At 61.3% G+C, this 22071-nt stretch overlaps 1 protein-coding gene across 4 annotated transcripts in view; it reads right to left on the reverse strand.

Annotated features, from left to right (window-relative positions):
- Window positions 1-639: 639 nt before the first annotated feature.
- MORN1 (MORN repeat containing 1) overlaps window positions 640-22071 on the reverse strand; it is a 54011-nt gene continuing 32579 nt past the window's right edge. For 3 of the 4 annotated variants that reach the window (XM_019712061.3, XM_019712058.3, XM_074334249.2), the window contains 4 exons: window positions 16111-16244; window positions 15902-15981; window positions 3316-3362; window positions 640-981 (listed from right to left, as the gene is read on the reverse strand). In XM_019712061.3, the coding sequence (XP_019567620.3) occupies window positions 833-981; window positions 3316-3362; window positions 15902-15981; window positions 16111-16244 (410 nt within the window). In that variant the 3' untranslated portion in view covers window positions 640-832. Of the gene's footprint in view, window positions 982-3315; window positions 3363-15139; window positions 15294-15901; window positions 15982-16110; window positions 16245-22071 lie in introns of those variants that run through there. The other variant, XM_019712060.3, reaches the window with a different exon arrangement.

Below are 22071 nucleotides of genomic sequence, written 5' to 3' on the forward strand. Positions count from 1 at the left end.
TTTTGGTGTCACCAGCTGAGCAGGAGGAGCTGGGTGGGGACAAGCAGGAACTCAGTTTGGGGTGTGTTCAGTTTGAAGTGCCCTCGACACCGAAGGGTGGCTGACCCATCGTTGCTGTGGCGCCCATGTGTAGAGGGAGTGACAGACTGACAGACAACGGTCCCACCACCAGCCCCCCGTCTGTACTGGCCACATGTCTGGCTGCCCACAGGCTTCCCTGGCAGCTCCCAACCCACATCCCACCAGCCTTGCTCCCTGTGGCTGTTTCAGAGGTGGCTGTAAAATCTGAAAAGTCTCTCTGCAAACATGCAACACGTTTCCCGAAAACCAGTCACCTGCTCACTGTGTCTTGCTCGACTTCCCAGGCCTGCTGCCCCCCCCCCCCCGCAGAGGCCCTGCGCCCCACCAAGGCACGGGCTGTGGGAGGAGGCTGGGGGGTCAGCTGGGCCAGCTTTGCTGCAGGACCCAGTGGCTGGGGACTCACCCTGGGGAGAGAGTGGGTGGTGCAGATGTGCCAGCCGAGAAGGGTGCCCAGTGACACCACAGGCCCAGCCTGGGGACACCCAGAGGAGCCACCTCGTGTGTCCTGGGTGTGTGGGGCGGGCCATGCCATCTGCATACAGCGTCACTCTGTAGTCATTCAGTACTGGATATTTTATTAAAGCCAGCAGCTATAGGGTGCATGGGGGGCTTCCTTGGCACCCCCACTAAGGCCGACTGGGGAGATGGAGTATGGCTGCCTGGAAAGCTGACACAGTGTATTATTTCTCTAAAAAGAAGGTGTTCTCCTGAGAAAACACTGGCTGCCCTGTGGTGTTTGGAGGCAGCCCTCCTAGTTTGAGGCTTGAGGGCCTTCACCAGGGATGTGCGGCTGCTGTCCCATCCCCTTTAAAGAGACCCGAAGGTGTTTGAAGGCGGTGGGCAGCACGCGGCCCAGGAACGGAGGGTTGGTCACGTCGCGGATGATGATGACATACTCCCCTGCAAGAAACAAGACTGCGTTGGAACTCCACCCCCGTGGCCACTGCCTGCCAGGCTCCTGTCCTTCCCCGCGTGCCCTGCCCCAGGGCTCCAGGCCACGGCCTCCTCCCTGTGACCCCAGGACCTGGCTGCTGTCAGCCTGGACTGCTAGGCGCACAGTGCAGGTGAGTAAATGTATTTTGGATAAATGAATCACCTCCAACCTCAGCGCACAGGCCCAGGCTCGGCCTTGGACATCCTGGGACAGAGCTTGTGGACACATAAGGTCAGCTCTGGTAACATGGGCTGGTCAAAGCCTCAGGAGGGTAGGCGGACCCAGAGACCCCATCCCCGCCTATGGGGCCTTGTGAGGGTTTTCGGGATCCTTTTGAAAATATTTTCCCATCTTTTTAGGAAAAAATAATTCATTTCCTGTAAAATGTGTTTTAAAATAAGGCTCTGAAGACCTGGTTTGTTTCTGAAGCCCCCGCCCGCAGGGCCGTGGGAAGGGTCATGGGGATCGTGGGGCAGTGGGAAGAAGAGTCGTGGGAGGGGACATCGGAGCCTTGAGGGGCCGTGGGGCCGTGGGCGGAGCCAAGGGAGGGGGATGTGAGGGTGGTGGAAGGGGCTCTTGGGCGGGGGCCATGTGGGGCGGGGCCTGGACGTGGGGGCGGTGGGAGGGGTGTTGGGGAGCCTTGGGCGGGGCTGTGTGGGGGTAGGGGATCAGGAAAGAGGGGGTTCGGGAGAGAGAGGGGTCGGGAGAGGGGGCGGGACCGTGGGGGGCCTCTCTGCTGGGGAGTCGGGCGGGAAGGAAAAGCACTTTTCCTCTTTGCAGTCTGTAAACTGTCTGGAGAGCTTCAAAGTTGGAGAAACCATAAAAAAGAAAATAAGAAATAACAGAAAGTGAGGTTGCCATAGAAACCGCCCTCTCCCCTCCCCCGAGCCCGCTGCGGCTGGCACGGGAGCGTGGAAAAAGCTCGCGGGCTGGCTCGGCTCACACCAGGAATGTGGCCGCAGCTAAACGGGGGCGCGGGTGTCGGCTGCGCCGCGAGAGAACATTCCAGCGCCCGGTCTGGAAAACAGGCCCTTGGTGACCCTCCTCTCGGGGCCCGGGTCTGCGACGCCACGCATTCCTGGGGCAGGACCAGAGGGCCTGGGGCGGCAGGAATTGGCTTGGCCTTGAGTCAGTTCCTTCAGAAAAGCGCGGTCTGGGGGGGCAGGGCGCCGGGGAGGGGCCACATTCCGCAGCCTGGGGCACCGGGCCTCCCTGGTCGGCCTGGAGGAAAAGCCGCGCATGGCAACGCCGGTTTCCAAGCAGCCCGTCTCTAGGTGTTCCCAAGAACACAGCTACACCAGCCGCCAAGGGCGCCGCAGGGAGCTGCGCGGGCTCAGCGGGCAGCACACAGAACCAGCCCCAGCCCTCATCTGACCTCGTCCTGAGGCCTTCTGCTGGCGGATGGGAAAGGGTCTGGCTGCTGGCCATCTTGCTGGCCTCAGAAACCTCCCGAGGCCTGCCCCGACCGCCACGTGGTCCCGTCTATGGTCCAGTCCTGGGCCTTGGGCCCGGAGTCCCCACTGACCCAGCCCCCACCGTTGAACCTCGGCATCCACTGGCTTGCCCCTCACGACCCGGAGATCGCTTCTCCTCGCGAGCCCTCGGAGTCCAGTGCATACCTACCGACCTCTTCCAACTAGCACGAGGGAGGGGGGTAACGTCCCCTCCACCCAGGGCACCACTTCCTCTTCAGGCACGCAGGGGGGTCCCGGGGTCCTGACAGGGTCTGACCACCACACCAGCTCTGTTGGTCCAGATCCCGCCCCCCAAAAAAACCCCCCCTGCACAAGGACCTTTCTGGGCTTTGCTAACAGCTGCACCAGGGTGAAAGGGGTCCTGGGCATGGAAGCTGCCCATCTTCCAAGAGACCCTGGCTGACGGGACAGAAAGGCACCCAGGGCTGGTGAGCACCCCTTCGTTGGACACCCTGCCTGGTGCCCACAGCCATTCTGAGGGACCAAACCTTGGTGAGGACCCTGGGCCAGTTGATGGCCCCCTCCACCTGCCCAGGGACCCATGGCCCTGCCTCTGGGGGTGCCCAGAGAGCTTGTGCTGGGGGCAACCAGGCTGGGCCCAGACAGGGTGCCCGCCTCCCACCGGAGACCCACCTGGAGCCCTGGAAGCTGCCCCTCACCATTCCTGGGCCAACCCCACGGGGATGAGTGTCACACTCAGGGACACATTCAGAGGAAGGGAGCAGGCAGCCCGTCTGCCAGAGATCGACATAAATGATCCATTTGGATCGTCGAGTGACAGCTGGAGACAGCCTGCTGGTCAGTGTCCTCCCGCTGCCCGCCTACCTGGGAAGGCTGCTGTCACGGGCTCTGCCTTGGCTGCCCCGTCAGGCCTGCAGGGAGAAGAGAAAGAAGCCCCTGGATGCACCTTCCAGGGCCCCACTGCATGCAGCGTGCCCCCTCATACCAGGCTGCAGCTCTGGGGACCCTGTGGACAGCAGAGGGCACAGGTGACTGTCCTGTCTTATGTCTTCAAGAGGCAGTGTGCCACCGCCTCTGGCCACTCTGCCAGCACCTGGAGGAGGGTCCCTTGACACCTGTGACCTGCTGTCTGCCCCTTGGCCCTGCCGTCTTGTCGTCTTAACCCAAACATGCCGCGGATGGAGCTGGAGCTGCAGTGTGACCCCCTCCCCCCCATTTCCACAGCTGGTGCTGCTCCGAGCAGAATCAATGTGCGGCTTTTGAAAACTTAGAGTCCGATCTGTCTGGAGGCCCCTTGGTGCGGACCGAGCAGGGCTCATTCAGAAAACAGCTGATGTGTGGAGTCCCTCTGGAAGCCAGACGTTTACTCTCTAGTGAGAAGTGACAAGCAACAGCTGGGTGCGCGGAGCTCAGTGGGGGAGGGGGCCTGGGGGGCACTCAGTCCCCCTCCTGGGAACTAAAGGTCATTGTCACCTCATGAAGTGGGAAAGAAAAAGCAGCAGGTGAAGACAGGATGGGGCAGGGTCCCTGGGGCCAGGCCCCATGTCTGAGGGATGGAGACCCTCACCTCTGGCCACAGCTGCCCAGGCTCTCCGAGTTGGGGGCAGGCTTCAGACACCAGTCTCAGCATTTCTGTCTCCACCAGAGGGTTTTGGTGGGCCCACCAGCCTTGCAGGTTTCCACTCCGCAGGGAGTGATGGACCCACTCAGTGCCTACAGGAGGACCACCTGCCCTGAGGACTTAGCTGTGTCCCCCATGAGGACAGATGCTGGACGCACCTACTGAGCCCTGGCACATGTCTGGGTTTCTGCCCCTGGGTCAGGCCCTCAGCCTCCTTCACACATCCTCTGGGGACAAAGGAACTGGCCTCGTGTGGACACCTCGCCTGGATCCTGTGGCCTCTGATGTGCTTTCTGGGTGGCACCGAGGACCCAGGTGTGACCAGTGGACTTTGCCCTGCAGTGTCCATCCAAAGGGATTTCGGTGAAGCCAGGAGGGCTTCCCCACCCTGCCCTCGTGGGTGCGATTTCCTGTCCCCAGGGTGGGGGTGGGGAGCATGGGGTCTCTGGCTGAAGCTCGGCGACCCGCCAGGTTCCGACCCCTTGCCGAGCTTAAATACCACAGGCATGGTTTGGGCGATAAAAAATAAAGACATAAGATTTTTAAATTACTTCACTTCGAGTGGGGAAAATGGGCCTTGGCGTGGACCCCGGAGCACGTCAAGGGCTCTGAAGTGCGGGGGGAGGGGGGCAGATAGTTTAGTACCAAGAATAACCAGAGCCTGTCAAGCTGCCAGCTTTTAGGGAAATAATCGGGGTTACAAGAGTCGGAGCGTTTTTATAGAACCCCCAGGGCTGCAAGCAAACAGGCAGAGCCAGGCGGGAGCTGGGCAGTTCTGTCAAGGCAATGCCCGGGGCGCTGGCTGGCTGACAGGCCCGCAGACCCACAGCTCGGGCCTGGCGCCCATGGAGACCTGGGATGCGTCCCAGGAGACAGAGCACCCAGGGCACTGCTGCAGCAGTGGGTGGCGGTGTGAAACACTGATTAGGCACCAACTGTGTACACAGCACTGGGCTGGGCCTCCAGGAGTGGGCATTGTCAGGGCAGGATGGCAAACAGGCTTTCTCTTGGAACCACGTTGACTCTGCGTCAGTGGGAAAGGACCCACGGGCTGGGGTCGGGGTGGACATGGCGTGAGCGGGGCGGGGCCTGGGAGCCCCAGGGTCAGGGCTCCCCCCACGGTGCTGCATTTCCACGGTCAATATTTCCTCTTTACCGGCGCCTGGTTCCCCGTCTTCATGTTTCCCGTGCTTGCGCTTTGCTGAGTATCTTGTATCTGCAGGTTTCTAGTTTTCATCAAATTTGAAAATATTTTGGTTATTCCCTTGAATATTTTGTCTCCTCCTTCCCTCCCACCTTGGAGCCTCCCGAGTCACGGGCGTCGTCTCAGCTCAAGACACCGCTCCTGCGTGATGTTCCGTCTGTTTTCCACCGCTGTCTTTAAGGTCACTCGTGCTCTGCTGCCTGCTCCGTTGATCCTCCCGTGTATTCTAACCACGGACGCTGTGGCTCTCGGTCAGCGTGCTCCCCTCTCCCAGGTCTCCACTCACCATGGCCAGTCTTTCCTTGTGAGCGCGTGGAATCCAGTTGTAACCAGTCGATGCCCTTTTCCTACAGCTGTGTCGTTTCTGGGCCAGTTTTGACTGATGGGCATTTCCCCTCGTCACGGATGGGGCTATCCGGCATTCTTTCCGTGCCTGGTAATCTTGGGTCAGGTGCCAGACGCTGCGCATTTCACCTTATTGGGGCTGGACAGTTTCATGTTCTTATATTCTCGTTGCTGTTACGTAGACAGTTTGACCCCTTTGGGTCTTGCTATTTTGTTAGGTGTGGGCAAGAGCACTCCACCACTAGTGCCTTGTGAACTCGGAGGCCGTCCAGCCTGGCCGCTGGAAGGGCACTGGGTGGGGCCCTGGGTGATCTGGACGCACTCCCTTTGATCCGCCTGGTGGGTCTTTGCTCCTGCGCACGCGCTCCTCCACTCTGCACACTCCGGGGCTCTCTCCTCTCCTCTCTGTCCTGCTCCATCTCATCACCTTGGCTGCCCGGGACTCCCAGCTCCGTCTCTCCCCCCAGGGGCCCCTGAACCGCCTGGGTCCCCTCCCTGTGCCACAGCTGGGACGTCGCGAGACAGTGAGCTGGGTGGTCACAGGCTCACAAGATTGTTCCTGCCTCTCGGGACTCCCGTCCTCGTCACCTGATGTCTAGTGTGTGCAGGGCTGCTATGCAGTTTTTCTCCGAGTACGCTTGGGGTGCAAATCCAGGCCGTGGCACTCCATCTGATAGACCAAACCAAGACGTGGTGCTCAGACAGCACCCGCTCAGCGTCAGTGGTCTGCTCGCCGCTGGAGGGAGGCCTCCTGCTTCTGCCTTCCCCACCTCTGAGCCTGTCGCCCGAGCTCTGGGTTGTGCTTCCAAGGCTCCCAAGTGGCTTCTTGTCCTAACTGGACGTGTTCCTGTGAGACGGGGCCTCAGCCAGCATGAATCACTCTGCAGTGAGCCGCCCATGCTGGGTCCGCCCCAGCTCCCCACGAGGCCTGGTGGGTCATGCCTTCTGCTTGCCCCAGCGGCACGTGGTGGGCCCTCTGGCATGGGGGAGCTTGACAGCCTCCTGCAAGGATCAACGAGACAACCCTGCTGCTTCCCACCAGGTGCTCAGCGGTCCGAGTGGCCCACCAGTCCAGTCAGCTGCCCCTCAGCATGGGTGGCCATGCCTTTCCCTTTCCTGAGGCCCTGAAAACATCCCATCAGGGCTGCGTGACCCAACAGGCTCTCTGGACCCTTCCTCTGCTGGGGCAGGTAAATCACAGGACTGCAGCCCCTAAGAATGGGCCTTGGTGACTTCGTTCTGCTGAAATCACTGCAAGCACGCCTGACCCTAAGGAGACCCATCGCCCAGGTGATGCCCACGCAGCCTGGGCAGGATGCAGGGCTGCAGCCAAGCTCCATGGCATGTGGTTTCTCAGATCTCCGCGTGGCCCGGGTCAGGAGAATAAATGGGCAGAGCTGAGAAAATGGCCATCATTGGAGAAAAAGCTCGAGGCTGGCTGGCCAGACCTTGGCCGAGTGGGGCTGGAAGCCAGTAACCAGCAAACACCCATTCTTTGGCTGGGCAGCTGAGCGAGGCACCCGAGAAGGGGCATTTGGACCCCCTCAGCCACGTGCACAGCAGGTGGCGAGAGAAAGGGGTGCGTTTCGAAGTGAGCATTCCTCCAGAGTCTCTTGTAGCCCGTGTCCCCCAAGCCTGTCCATCTGAAGGCCCTGGGGGTGTGGGCTTGGCAGCCCTGTGGTCAAGCACAGGGGGCCCAGGGGCTGCATACCAGACTTAGAAGCCCACAGCCCCGGCCAGGCTGGGGGCTGGGGTTGCCGGCTCTGGGCTTGGTCGCCTGGCCATGCCCTTGTCATTGGTTTCCATCTGTGAGGTGGGCACACTGGCATGGTATGGGTGTTGCTGCCCTGAGACCTGACCTGGGTGCGGGGCCCCGTTTCTGCAGCCTGGTCAGGGGAGAGCCCATCCAGGGCAGTCTGGTCAAGGCCCCGGATCTCAGGTCAGGAGCATCTGCCTGCGGCTGTGGGGGTGTCACTTGCAGCCTCTGGCACTAACGGATACACTGGCCTAGGGAGCTGGGAGCCAAGAATCAAGCACCAACCAAGTCACAGATTGGGGAAAACTGTCACCTGAGGATGGGCCAGCTGCCGAGAAGCTACCCAGACTCTCCAGACCTGCCCACATGAGACGTGAGTCTAGAGCTTTCTGCGGCCCCCACGGAAAGCCCATAAGAAAGTTCCATAAATAGAGCAGTTAGTTGCTGGAGCCTTGACTTGGGGGACTGTAAACTGTCGTCGCCTCCCTAGGACCCCTGAGCTCAGCAAGTGGCAGCCACGGCCCAGCCCTGGACATCTCCCAGTTGGCTCAGCCCCCGTGTGCAGCGGGTTCTCTCCCCCGAGGCACCCAGGAGGCCTCCCCTTACCCAGGCTCGCAGGGCGCCAGGGGTCACACTGCTATGCGGCCCCTCTGGGTGAGGCCCCCCAGCCCCCACCCCACACACATGGGGCCGGGAGAGCAGCTGATGGTCAGACGCAGGCACAAGAGGCTCAGTGCATTCTCAGCCCTCGCCTGGGGGGGAGGGGTCCACCCAGCACCATTTAGGGGCCGTGCTCCCAGTGAGCAGTGGGCTCCAGGCCCTGGAAAGCCTGCAGGGCGTGTTCTGCTTGGGGGGTGCCGGCCACGGGAGTTCTCGGGGAGTTGTGAGCGGTGTCCCAGCAGTCGCCAGTGGTGGCCGCATGACGGGTTAACACCTCCCTGCCACTCACCGCCATCTGCTTCTGGCCGTGACTCCAGCACCCAGCTGTGCTGTGCGGGGTTAGGGCGCCTGCACAACAGGCCCAGCTGCCCCTCACGGCCCTGACACCTGCCCCAGTGCATTAGTGCTGCTTGGACAGGACGGGGTTCATTTCTCAACCTTTAGAAGTTTCTAGAGAAGTAAAAAAACCCAGTCCATTCCCCTCCTCTTGTCCATGACGCCACTGGGAGGAGCTTCCAGCGAGGGACAGGGAGGCAGAGGCTGAGCCCCCCGTGAGGGTCCACAGCCAGGGAGAGGGAGCCCGGGGGGATGGAGGCCCAGGTGGCGCTGGGACCCGAAGCCCACACCCTGCAATTTCAGCCTGTCGCGCCCTCCAGCCATCCCTGTGGCCTCCTGCTGTCCTGGGAACTCTCGCCCCAGCCTGGATAAGCCCACCCCTCCTCTGGGCCCACTGACAGGTGGAGGGTCACCCTCAGCCAGGAAGAGTGCCCTGAGCACACGCCCTGGTGACAGAAGCCACGGGCGAGCCGAGGACAGTTCTGCACTGTGTGAGCAGAACCCAGCCGGCGCACAGGTAAGCGGGAGAAGCAGCCCGCGGCCTCCACCCTGGACCTCACGCAGGATTTCTTGGGGTCATTCGAAGTTAGATTCAGAAGCATTTGCCCGTGTCCGCTGGGCTGGGGACACAGTGAAGGGAGAGGGGGAGGTGACAGCACACCCAGAATTGACCCTCACAGGTGACCATGGCTGAAGTAGGAGGCCTGGGGTCCTGGGTGAGGCGGGCAGCCCCTGGGCTGTGGGCACCGGAGCTGCCACTTACTCCACCACCGGGGCAGAGGGGACAGCTGCTGCCTGAGGCCAGTGAGGAGCCCGTCCCCACCCCCCAGCCAGGCGGGGGTGAGTCTCCATCATGGGGTCTGCCCGCTGTGGAGCCCCCAGGCCAGGCTGTGCCAACTGGGCTTTCCCTGCCCGCCAAGCTGTCCCTCAGAGACTGTCCTCTTTGGGACCCGCTGAACCTGGTGGCTCCTGCCCAGAGCTTCTCCGGTCCTGGTGCGTCCAGGCAGTGGTAGGCTCACAGGATAGCACCCCGGACCCCAGTGCTGCTCAGGGCTTGGTGGACGAGGGCAACCCCGGGTTGGGGTAGGTGACAAGCCTAGGATGCTGGCTCGGCTGCTGGGAGGGACAGCCTTTCAAAGGGCACAAAGGCCTGTGTCAGATGCTCAGTGGTCACCCACGACCTGAGAGGAGTGGCCTGCAAGCATCCACTACCTATCCAAGTGAAAAAATCAATTGGCTCCATCTGCGTCAGCCTGATGACTGATTAAATGACTAATCACGGAAGTCTTAATTAAACCCATTTTTCTCCGAGCGAGTGGGGGAGGGGCTCTGGTGTCTGTGCTGAGCAGTTACGGGCAAGATCAGGCACAGATGCCAGCGCCCACCAGCCGGAGCTGGACATCCGGGCTGACCGGCGGCAGTGGCTGTGCTTGGGCACAAAGCACACATTTAGGGTTTCTGGGGGAAATCAAGCAGAGCCTTGCCCCCGCCAGTCCAATGGCATTCTCACGTGGGGCTGGCCAACTCCCGGCCACATTCGTGAAATCGAGTCCATCTTTTGCAGCTGACACAACTTCACATCACTCAGGAGCTGACGGGGTCTGTGTCATGTTGTGAAATTCCGTCATATGCCAGGAATGTGTCTGCAGGAATGTGGCGAGGCCGCCATGGAACCAGGCTGTCCCCGGGAAGCGGCCGTGTGCACGAGCTGCTCCAGTGTTGGGGGGATGGCTGACCAGAGCCGGCCCCCCTGACCCTGATGAGGCGGTGTCATGCGGGGTGTCATGTGGGTTCTCAGCTCCCGCTCCCCCCCCCCCCCCACCGCACAACAGCGCAGGACGTGGTGAGGCCAAAAAGGAACACCCACGGAGCCATGGATAGGGGAGTCACACCACTATAGTCTCCATGGCGGCTGGGTTGGAGACACAGGAAGCAGGAGCCACACGATCCGCAACCCGCCGTCCACTTCTTTGCCAACTAACCCCACTTGCTAGCTGCAATCCGCGCTTGCTAGCGTAGCCATGGCAGTTATATTAGTGGCTAATGGCTAAACAGTAACAACTGATGGCCAACTAGTCACAGCTGACGGCCATCTACTACCCAAGCCAGCACCTTTACACGTGAGGTCGAGAGCCCGGAAACTGCTCTCTGGGACTCTGTTCCCCGGCAACTCAGGGACAGGACTTTGAGACAATGAATGCAGAAGCCACTTGTGTGACAATAGGGAAAAAACAGTCCCAGTGAAGCACGTTCCCAGGGGAAATGGGGTTAAACGGGCCACGTTCCTCTGTGACCCCACCGGCGTCTCCGTCATCCATCATCCACATGCAGAGCTCTATCCAGGCTGGGACTCTGCGGGGTAGCTGCCCACACTACCTTGCTCCCTGCGTGGAGTGGGGGTCCGTGTGGTGAGGGGCCCGAGTGCTATACCTTGGCTCCCCGTTCTAGGGTGGCACGCAGCCCTGACAGCAAATGGTGAGAGCGTGTCCCCTGGAGGGCAGGGGCTGGGCTTGGGGAGGACCCCAGGCCCGAGACCTCTCCCCAACCTTCCCTCGACCCACAGGCTTATTTCAGGGAGCACAAGGTAAGTTTTCTTAGTCGATACTGTGCAATTATGCAAATTAAAGCCAAAATTACCGGGACTGTCACTCTCCATCTTCTTGGAGAGGGAGAGGCTCCTTCTTTAGTCATTTCTATTGTGTGGGGGGTGCTAGCATGGGCAAGGCCCACTGGGGGCAAATGAACGAACAAGCAAATGTGGGGTGGGGTGTGGCTTTGAGGGGTCACCAGGCGGAGGGTAAACAGGTGACCCAGGGCAGGAGGAGGGCGGCTCCTGTGGGGGCCGCACAGGAGTGCTGGCATAGCCCCGGCTGTTCCGGGGGAGGTTTGGGCCCTGGGGCCTCAGAGCCAGCCTGCCCGGTGCCCCAGCCCCACGCCCTGCCGTCTCCATCACTTCGAGTCCAGAAGTTGGCCCCCACTCGGGTCTCCCCAGGTGATACGGCAGCCACCTGAACTTGGCTGCTTCTTCCACCCTCCCCAGACCGTGGGGTCCGACACAGAGGCCAGATGCGGCTCATCATGGCCCGGACACATGTGTCAGCCCGTGGTTCCCTGTCACCTTGCCAGAGGGAGCTCTTTGTCCTGGACACTTGCAGGCCACTCAGGCCGCTGGGAGGTGGGTTTGGGGGAAGAATGTCGAATGGCTGCACGTTGCCGACACTGCACGTGCACTGGGGTGGGGGACGACGGACGGCGGGATCGGCTGTGGAGGCCATCACACCCGCCCGTCCCTCTCTGACAACTTAACCCCTTCGGAACCTCGTCTATGCAGCACATGTTCACCAGTTGGCCCGAGACCAGGAAGTAGCGGGAGACCCGTTTGCAGCCGTTTGTAATTAGCTTCTGTCAGTGTCTGCGGCCTGGGCAAGGCGGACGCCCGCATCCTGGGATGGGCGGAGCGCCGCGGCACTGGGATTGCGAGGAGGCAAGAGGGAAGGGGAAAGCCTGCGGTCTGCGGCGGCCGTGGCAGTGGCTAGACCAGCCTCGGGCTGGGCCCGTGACCGCTGGCCTGTGTCCCTGGGGACTGTTTTGGGCGAGGCCCCTTTGTTGCCACAGGGTGAGAGCTGGTGCCCTCGTGCCTCTGCCTGTCGGTCACCTCCCTCTGGCCCGCCCCATGCCCCTCCCTCCAGGGAGGTCACTCTAGGCCTGTGCAGGCTGACTGTAAAGAAGCAGACAGATGCAGAATTATGGTCGCGATGGGGGCGTGGCATCAATGGACAGGGGACGGCCCTGCGGTCTCTGCCTTTGCCTGAGCCAGCCTGTGGGAGGAGCCAGCGGGAGACCCAAAGGGGCCCTGCACCCCGAGTCAGCAGCTGGGTCAGGCCCGGCAGGCCCACTCCTCAGGGCAGAAAGGGGTCTGCAGTGATGGTGATCAGAGCCTGCGGGGCCACCCCAGGAAGCTGATGCATCTGTGAGATGGCACCTCAGCCTGTCCTTAGAAGAGGAGGAGGTGGCCCCTGCTGAGTGGGGGCTGGCGGTGGCAAGAACATTTGGGCAGAAACTGCCAAGGGCTTGGAGATGGCAGGAGCCCACGAGCCCCTCTCTACCACCCCTCTCTACCGCCTGGTGAAGAAAGGTGCCTGGTCCCAGGCAGGGTGAGGCGCCCCCGGTCATTGACAAACCTGGACCGGACAGCCAGGACGGGCTCTGGAGGCAAAGTGTCAGGCGCGTCTCATGCCCTAGCCCCATTCATTGGGCAGAGTCCTTGCAAATGCCCGGCCCCCCGGGATGGGGACCCAGCCGGGAACCATGCATCCGAGACTTTGCAAGGATTTCCTAATGTAAACCAGACACAGTCGGTTGTCGGAAAGCCCAAGTGCTTTTGATTTGCCACAGCCAGGCCTGGCGGCTAGAAAGGATGGTTTTCCTAGAATTCCAAGGGGTGGGTTTTTGGGTCAAGAGCCAGGTTTGGATGCTGGTGCAGGGAGCTGGTGTCCCAACCAGAGTAAGGAAGCTGGTGGGGACATCCCATGGCAGAGCTGGCGGGAGGTGTTGGGGGCACATGCAGGACCCCCCACTCTTCTCTGGTGGGGGCCACAAACACCCAGACGGTGCAGGGGGCTTTGGGGGCACAAAGCTGGGGGGCCCTGGAGGAAGTCTGGAGGCTAACGTCCACCAGCAGCAGGGCATTTGGATGGTGGGGCCAGTGGGGTCTGAAGGAGAAAAGGACCCATTGACCAAGACCAACGGCTGCAGGAACCATGATGGGGCGGGGCCGGCGTTCGCCTGTCAGCACTCAGATTTTGCAGGGGGACCGTGCTCTGCGGGGACCCTCACCTCCACAGCTCACTAGTACCATCCCAGGGGCAGGAGCTGTGGGAAAGCTCATGGTGAAAAAGCTCTCCCAGGGGCGAACGGGTGGCTCAGCTGGTTAGAGCGAAAGCTCTGGGCAACGGGGCTGCCGGTTCGATTCCCACATGGGCCAGCGAGCTGCGCCCTCCACAACTAAAATGAAGTCAATGAGCTGCCGCTCAGCTCCCGGGTGGCCAGATGGCTCGGTTGGAGCGCGGGCTCTCAACCACAAGGTTGCCAGTTCAACTCCTGCAAGGGATGGTGGGCAGCGCCCCCTGCAACTAAGATTGAACACAGCACCTTGAGCTGAGCTGCCGCTGAGCTCCCGGATGGCTCAGTTGGTTGGAGGGCGTCCTCTCAACCACAAGGTTGCCAGTTCGACTCCCGCAAGGGATGGTGGGCAGCGCCCCCTGCAACTAGAAAACAGCAACTGGACCTGGAGCTGAGCTGCGCCCTCCACAACTAAGACTGAAAGGACAACTTGACTTGGAAAAGTCCTGGAAGTACACACTGTTCCCCAATTAAAAAAAGAAAAGAAAAAGAAAATGTCCTGTTCCCCTATGCCCCCCCAACCCAAAAAGCTCTCCCCAGGGTTTCTATATTCAGAAAACATAAGCTCAGCGGCCTTCCTCCGGGAGAATGGACCACCCCACACTTGCGGCGGGGCCCCCAGGAACCCAGTCGCTGGTCACACGCTCACTCTCAGAGACGCAAAACATGATGAAACCCAGCGCACCTGCTGAGCCAAGGGGCCCAGGGGGAGAGGACACTTGGAGGGCAGCACCCTGCTCAGGGCCCGGAGGGTAAGCTACGCTCCCTCTGCTTTCGGACGGTGAGGGCCTTCTTTTTGCCGAAATGAGACATGAGATGGTTCAACATCACCCTCAGCTGCTTGGTTGCCATGGTTACAACATCCGGCAGAAGCCAGGCCCTGGGCTGGGCTCAGTCACGTGGCTCATTCGTTTCAGCTGTTGGCGCTGGCGTCCTGAGCCCGAAACACTGAGCACGTGTGGGCCTCCTCATGGAGCGGGATCGTGGCTGTTTACTTAGAGCCTCTGCTCCTCCAGCGAGTGTGTGAAGCGAGCTGCGTAGTTAATTCACACACGGTGACTCAGAACAGCACCGAAGGACGGCCCCTTCCCCTGCAGTGCTTATCCCAGCTCCACCATGCCAGTGGGGTCAGGGGCTTGTCAGCATGCCGACACTGTGCCAGCCTCCGAGTGCTCCCGGCTCGTCCCACACCCACTGGCGTCACCGACGCGCCACCTAATTGCAGGGAGCGTGGGCAGCTGTGCAGCTCCAGGCAGCCCGCGGCCTGCTTCCCATTTCTGCCGACCTCCTTGTTTTCCTCAAGTTCCTGCTGGGTCTGTTCTCATAAGCCTTTGCTCTTTGTCATGGCTGTTTCAATGTGTGCCCCTGAGCTGGCAGCGTGAAGATAGGTGCCTGGTCCCAGGGAGGGTGAAGCGCCCCCGGCACGCTGACCTCGGCTCCTGAGGGTGGGTGCACACGCCAGGGTCAGGCCTGGCCTTGCAGTGGGTGGTGTCTCAGGAGGCTTGGCACCTTTCCCAGGCCCCTGAGCTCTGCCACCCAACAGGCCACGTTCTCCCACCCCCACCCACCCGTGGCCCAGGGCCCTCTCTTTGGAGGGGCAGCTCGTGCCTTTCAGGGGTGATTTCTTTCTCGAGGTGCCATGTTTCCAGGATGCCCTGCTGCCAGCTCCAGGTCTGCTGCACTCCAGGCTGCGTCTCACAGGATCCACCCGCAAAGGAGACCGCAAGTGGCAGGTGGCAGGCGCTGGCTGCTCTGCAGGAACCTGTCCCATGCTTCAGTGGCTGCAGCCAGTTCTCCGTGACTCCCAGGGGCTTAGGGGTAGGGTGGGGAGGCCAGGTCCGGTCTCACCTGAGCATTCCAGGCCCACATGGGTCGTTGAGGGACAGGCTGCCCATGACAGCAGAGGCCTGGAAAGGGTTCTCTGGAATCTAGCCTTCCTTGGGCTGGAAAGAGCGTGTCGCCGCGAAGTAGCCACAGGGAGGTCTCCTCACCTCCCCACAGGACAACCTTCAGCGCCTCTAATTTGTCAAATGAAAATCCGAAGTGAATGTGGGTGAGCCTCAGCTGCCTCCTCTGCGGGTGGGGATGGGCCAGCGGTGGCCCCTGGTACCCGGCAGACAGTGAGGATTGTGCTCCAACCAAGTGCCAGGCCACAGTGCCCCACCCACCCCGCCCGCTAGAAGAGCGTCCCTTAGGCGAGTGGCCCTCCTCTGTGGCCAGCAGACCCTGCTAGAAGGAGCCACCGGCTGGCAGAAAGCAGGCTGCTTGCCCTGCCTACCTCCGGCCTGTCTGAGCGAGGTGTGGAGGGGACACAGCCGGTGACACTCCCACTGCCCCTGTCCCCGGGATAAGTCCCCTTGGTGCAGGCTAGACCAAGCTCCGGGCTCCCACTGAGGGAGCAAACCCATTCTCCACACCACAGAGGGCTTTGCGACCGCTGGGCAGACTGAGGCCTTGCCCATGGTTTCCACGGGGAAACTGAGGCAGGTGTGTGACGAAGGGTACCCCTGCCCTCGCCCATGAATGTGCACACGTGGGGGACCCTCTGATAGCCCCCCACCTGTGGCCCCACTGCCCACTGGGGGTGTCACCAACCCCCAGACACTCGTGAGTCGACCCCTCATACCTGCTGCCTGCTGGTGGGTCCCGCACGGTGGGCGTCATCCTCCCAGGGCCCAAGCTGCCTCTGGGCCTGCTGCTTGCCTTCTACAAAGAGCAGGAAGGGGAGAGGGGCTCAGAGGGGCTCCCCAGGTAGCTGCCCTCTGAGCACCCCGGTGGCAGTGGCCAGTGTTGGGCAGCGTGGGGGCTGGGCAGTGTGGGGCCTTCCGCCCCTACCTCGTGCTTGCTGTCCAGGAACGGGATGGGGTGGTACCCCGGTGGAGGGGGCCCGAGCCAGACGTCCGTGAACTGGGCCTGGCCTCGCTCCACTCGCCGACAGTCCTCAGGACAGCGGGTCATGCCTCCCCCAGCTGAGGAGAAAGAGCCATTTGCAGAAAAATAATCAAAAAGGTTCTTTAAGCATCACGAAGCAAAGGTCAGAAAAACCCTTCACATGGCTGCTCTGAAGTGCGGCTTCTGTGGCTGAAATGGTTGGGGCAGTGGACCACGAGGCCATCTCCCGGTGAGGACAGGGTGAAGGACACATGTGGGTCCTGGTGTGCCCCTGTGGCCCCAGTATAGACAGAGGCTCTGTGTGTGTGTAGTTTGGGGGCCCCTTGATGCTTTGGGGCTGGGGGTCTCCTACGACAGCACCCCACCACTAAGGCATATGCTGGCCCAGCAGTCAGTGCCCTCTTCTGCACACAGCATGATGGAGGAGGAGATTTCTGCGTAATAATGGCTGAGTACTGTGGGTGTCAGGCCACATCCCTGGCAGTGGGGAGCACGGATGCCACAAGGGGTTGCAAGTCCCCAAGGAGACCCTGAAATCCTCAGATGGTAGAGAGCTGGGCTCAGCCTGTCTATCCGGCAGTGGGTACCCCCACCATGGGCCCCTGACCATCCTGGCTTCCTTTATCCCTCCTCTCCCAGGTCTTAGGGTGTGAGGTGACAGGGCCTTTCCCTCTGGTGGCCCTGTCCCCAGGCTCTGCCCACCTGCAGAGGGAGCACCCCTCTCCCTCCAGCTCTTCTACACAGAGGGTCAGCGTTTGAGACTAGACAGTGATAACTTTATGTTAGGCTGGTGCAGGGGCCCCAGGACCATCACACACACACACACACACACACACACACACACACACACACACACACACACTGCTATCCTATGGGGGCTGGGCGCCCAGGCTCTCCTGACTGTCCCTTGGGTCTCTGCCCCACTCAAACACACTGCACACCATTGGGGAGGAGGCTCCAGCAGGAGCTGGCCAAGCCTGGGGAGGTGGCTGAACAGGGCTATGGGGACAGTTGGAGCCAGACAGGGAGGGCTGGTTGCCCTGGCTAACAGAGCCTGCTGGGGGCTCTGGGTGAGTAAGGGACCTCTCTCATCCATGCGTGAGACGGTGCCCTGGGGCCGCAGGCATTAATGCCCCTTCCTGAGCCCAGTGTCTGCAGGGAAAGATGGAGACGGGCCCCAGAAGTATTTCCAAATTACAGGCAGGGAATTACTTCTCTCGGAGGTGTCTTAATTTCATCATTATGGTGCATTATAAAAAGGTCTTTCCCTCTGCAAGGACATTCTGTCACTGATGTCCTCTGTCCAGTAGCTTTTGCTGTCCTCGCACTGTTTACGTCCTGGGCAATGATTGGGAACCGAGCTGCTGACGGCCTCATTCCCACTGCTTCACGCACCGCCGGCTCCACCGGGGCGAGACGAGCTAACATTGCCTATCTTTTATTGACACGTCCAGACCATAAAGACCCCAGCTCTGTACCCTAAAGCCCTCTGCCAAGGTGACTGACCGCTGAGGCTGGGCCCCAGCCGGAGTGAGTTAAGGCTGCTGGCGCCTCTGGTCCCAGCAACCCCACACTGGACGTGCAGCAGACTGTCTCCAAGGCCAGGGGGCTGGAAAATGCATCTGGTGTGCCTTCAAGATCCGTTCGGACCTGAGTCCAGTGCCGCTCTGCCTTGCCCATCACACCCTCACTGGCCAACGCACTGCCCTTGGCAGGACTCCTGGGTCCTCCCTCACCCTGTGGCCTTCACGGGAACCAGACCGGCCCCCTCGTGCCCCAGAGCACAGTCCAGTCGGGGGAGCTCAGTCCCGCCTCAGGCTACGCATGCCGACAGCTCTTCCTGAACACCCTCCCTGCTGCCCCCTTCGCCTCCTCTGTCTCAGCTGGACTGTGGCTTCCTTGCTTATCCCTCTAGTCGGTCACACTGCAGGTGAGATGTCCAGACAGGCAAAGCCCGCCCTAAGGCGGCCCGAGTGTGGACGGTGGTTCAGAGCGTTTGTGGGGTAGGTGGTGTCGGTGCCTGGCGGAGACAGGTGGGGGTGGGGGGCCCAGCAGTGGGTGGACGGTCAGTGCACGGCTCTACATTTGTTTGAAGGCCCAGGCTCCCCAGGCCCTGGGCCCAGTGGTCCTGCCTGACTGCAGCACCCTGAGTGCCCATGTGCTCCGGTGACCCCTTCCGCCACCGCCCTTTGCCTCCCTCCCTGGCCCCTTTGCTGACATCTGATGCCGCTGTCCCTGGGTGCCGGCTGACCTTCTCTCCTCTGTCCATGTCCCCTCGCTGGGGGGACCTCACTCCCCAGGGAAGTAAGTACCACGTCTACCCAGATGGACCACCAACTCTTGCCTCCTCCGGGGGCCAGACGCCCAGCTCCAGCTCCTGCAGACACTCCTGACCTGGATGGACTCACGGCCCTTTGAAAGCTCAGCCTTCCCTCTCAGTGAGGGGCCCACACACCACCTGGTTACTCAGCCAGGGACACAGGTGACATCCTGCACTCTGCCCCCATCCTGGTCTCTCCACGACCACCATCTTGGGGTCCAGGCCACCACCCGACCTCTCGGTCGCTGCCTCTGACCCCTGCATCCCATTCCTCACACTGGAGCAACTGGGGGCTGCTCCGCCCTGCTCCAAATCCCCTCCCCACTCCAACCCCACTGACTTTGCTGCAAACCACTCCTGACTTTCTCCTGCACCCTTAGCAGACGGTGTCAGGGCCCAGGATTGCCGCCTTCAAATCACACCCCTCCTTGCTCACACTCCATGCTCACACTGGGCCCCTCTAGCCTCTGCTCACACCCCTGACCCTCCTACAGCCCCTTCCTCACCCTGTCCTATTGGCAACCCTGGTGCCATTGGACCAAACCGTGGAAAAGAAAAGGCTGAGGGCTCCCAGCAGGTGCCACCCAAAGGAAGGAACACTACGTTCTGATAAAAGACAAAGCTGCAGGCACACGTGACGGCACGGCCAGTGCAGACCCCTCCTGCTCACCGGTGGCTGTGTGACAGGCCTGCCATTCTGCTGCCTGGAGAGTCCATGGCGCTGAGGGTCTGTGCTACAAGGGGCATCAGATTCCCCGATGATGAACCAACCAGGTGACCAGAGCCTTGAGGGACCACTTGAGAGGAGTGTCCCATGGTCTGCTCTGCTCGCACTCAGGGCAGGGGCCCGCCTCGGCCTCCAGGGTCCTGGCGCATTTCTGGGGGGCACTCCTGGTCAGGACACCCTCGGGGGTGGCCCTGAGAGTAGATGTCCAACTCTAGCTCTCACTTCTGAAGCCTTTGTGTTGATTTTAATGACAGCAATTACGGCTTTATCAGCAAGATAAAGGTCACTGTCTGCCTCCAGGGAGGGGGCGACTCCAGAAGGGGAGGCTGAGCCAGCCAGGGAGATCGGGCAGCTTGACCGCTCCAGGAGGGAAATGCCTATTAATTATCTTTTTACAGCCTATTCAGTTAGACTCCCTAATCACCTGTGTCGGACACAGAGGCAACAGGCAGGGAGGCCACCGGAATAAACAAGGCTCGAGGGGGCAGGGCCGTTACCGCCAAACGGCTGCCGTGGGCCCAGGGCCTCGCCAGGCGGAGAGCCAGCAACAGGCCAAAATGTTTCCTTCATTTAAGTGAGTCAAAATAATAAAATGTTATTGGCCCTGAGGGGACGAGAGGTGTCTCATTTGGAGGTGACCAGTCACACCGCGTTAGTCTTCAGGGCAAACTCCACCAGCCAAGGAGCTCCTGCCGTAGGAGACGGGCACAAGCCCAGGGGAAGGCAGGTGGGCAGAGTGGCCTACACGGCGGGGACACAAGGAGCAGGGGTCTCCATGACCCAGAGGGAGAAGGGGTGTCCTGAGGGCTGTGCAAGGCCAGGTGGGCACCCTCAGGCCGCTTCGAGAGCTGCCCAGTTGGTACACACATCTCACTGCCCGGCTCTCTGCCCTGCTGTGGCCCAAGTCTGGCCTGCAGGCTGTGCCATCAGTGGACAGGGTGCAGGCAGGAGCAGGTGTGGGGGTACCTGTACCCTGGCTCTCTCCCCAGCAGGTCGCACATGGCGGGGCCTGTCTCCTCCATCCAGAGTCCGCACTGCAGTACAGCCAGGTGGCCTCCCCCCCGCCACACACACACCCCTGCCAGAAAGACCCCCAGCCACACAGACAGGACTGCTGAGCATGGTGGCCATTCTCAGTGGCCCCAAGCGGCTGCCTCCCAACATCGGTCATCTCTAGGGACCCTTCCCTACAGAGCTCCCCCACAATGTTCAGGCCCGCCCACCCGCAGGACCTGGGGGGCAAGGGCAGGGGGTGACGGTCACTGGATCCTGACAAGGGGCCTCCGCTAAGTGCATTTAGTGAACCAGCCAGGAGAGCTCTGGACGTTTGCGCAAGCATCTCCATCTGTCCTGGCGTCCGTGTCCCTCACAGCGGTCTCAGGGGCCCCTGCAGGCAGGGTGTCTCCTCAGCAGCCTGGGACACGTGTCCTGGGCACAGAGACAAGTCGCACAGAAACACCTCGGCTTATGACGCGCAGCTCAGAGCCCGTTTACATCTAATGGCAGGTCAGGCTGTCCTGTCGGCCGATGACGTAAGTGGAATGGCTGGAGAGCCCCACAGGTGACCCTCGTCCCTCCTGGTCCTGCCTTTCTGACCCTGGAGCCAAGAGCCCTTGCTTTAGAGCTCAACTCTGGTGTCCCCAGAACTACATCCGGGGGCATCACCCTCACCACCCTCACCACCACCACCACCATCATCCTTGTCTTGTCACCACCACCTTCATCATCACTGTCACCACCGTCTTCGTCACCACCATGGCCCTGTCACTGATGTCATCACAGTGACCCACCTCACCTCCACAGTACGTCACTCAGCAGCCTTCAGGGGCCAGATCCTTTGCTTTGTTCTTCCCAGGGGGCTTATACACACTTAACCGTCACCTCAACTTAGAGGAGGGGCTGCTCTCTCCCCTATTTACAGATGAGGAAACAGGACAGCCACCTCCAGGCCAGGTGTCATGCTGCTCTGCCGGTGCCCGGGCCTCTCCTGGCTATGGTGACACTCTGGTTTCTGGTCTGCACACATCTCTGTGTCACTGGGGGGGGGGGGGGACAGGTGCATATCTCATCTTGAAGAGGCCACGGGGCTGGACCAGCACGCCACCCTCTTCCCCTCACTGCTCTCAGTCAGTCACCTCTGTGCCCTGATGTGACCATGGGGTGCGAGCTCACACACGTACGTACCCCCACTCTCTCACACTCAGCAGGAAGCACCTGTGCAGTGACCCACACGCTGGTACATGCGCACGTTCCCCGCTGGGCAGATGGCCCTCAGCGGAGCCCCAGACCTGCGTGTCCAGCTGGCCCTGGGCCTCTCCTCATGGGGGCACCCTGTGCCGTGATGTTCCGCCAGCCCAGCCCCCACCCCTGCATCACCCTGTCCGACTGTGCCCATGGGGGCCTGGGCTGGGCCTGCACCTCCACTGCCCGAAACAGCAGTGACCCCAAGCAGACCCCTCCCTTCCCTGCATCTTTGGACGATGCTGCCAACCTCCCTGACAGTGGCTGAGTCCTGGCCCCTAGCTGGGTGCCCCAGATGGGTCAGGGCGCCTGCATGGCCTCCTGCCCGAGGCTGTTCCTGAACCACAGGGGCCATACCCTGCAACCCCCCCCACACTCCAGCACCCACCAGCAGCAGTATCAGGCCCTGCCCAGCACTGTGTCCATTCCCCAGTGGACACACACGTAGGCAGCATGTGGCTGATAGAGCAGCGCCACAGGCTGTGACATGGGGGACACCAGGGAGCAGAAACAGCTCCTGGGGCAAGGCCTCGGGAAAGTGGGGGCTCTGACTACAGGAGATGGGGAGCCCGGCAGCAGTGCCCAGGGGGGAGCAGAAGGGGGTAGACATGTGGGT

Source organism: Rhinolophus sinicus, chromosome 14 (genome assembly GCF_057876585.1).
Source record: "Rhinolophus sinicus isolate RSI-liver-muscle chromosome 14, RSI-T2T, whole genome shotgun sequence".
Taxonomy (NCBI): Eukaryota; Metazoa; Chordata; class Mammalia; order Chiroptera; family Rhinolophidae; genus Rhinolophus; species Rhinolophus sinicus.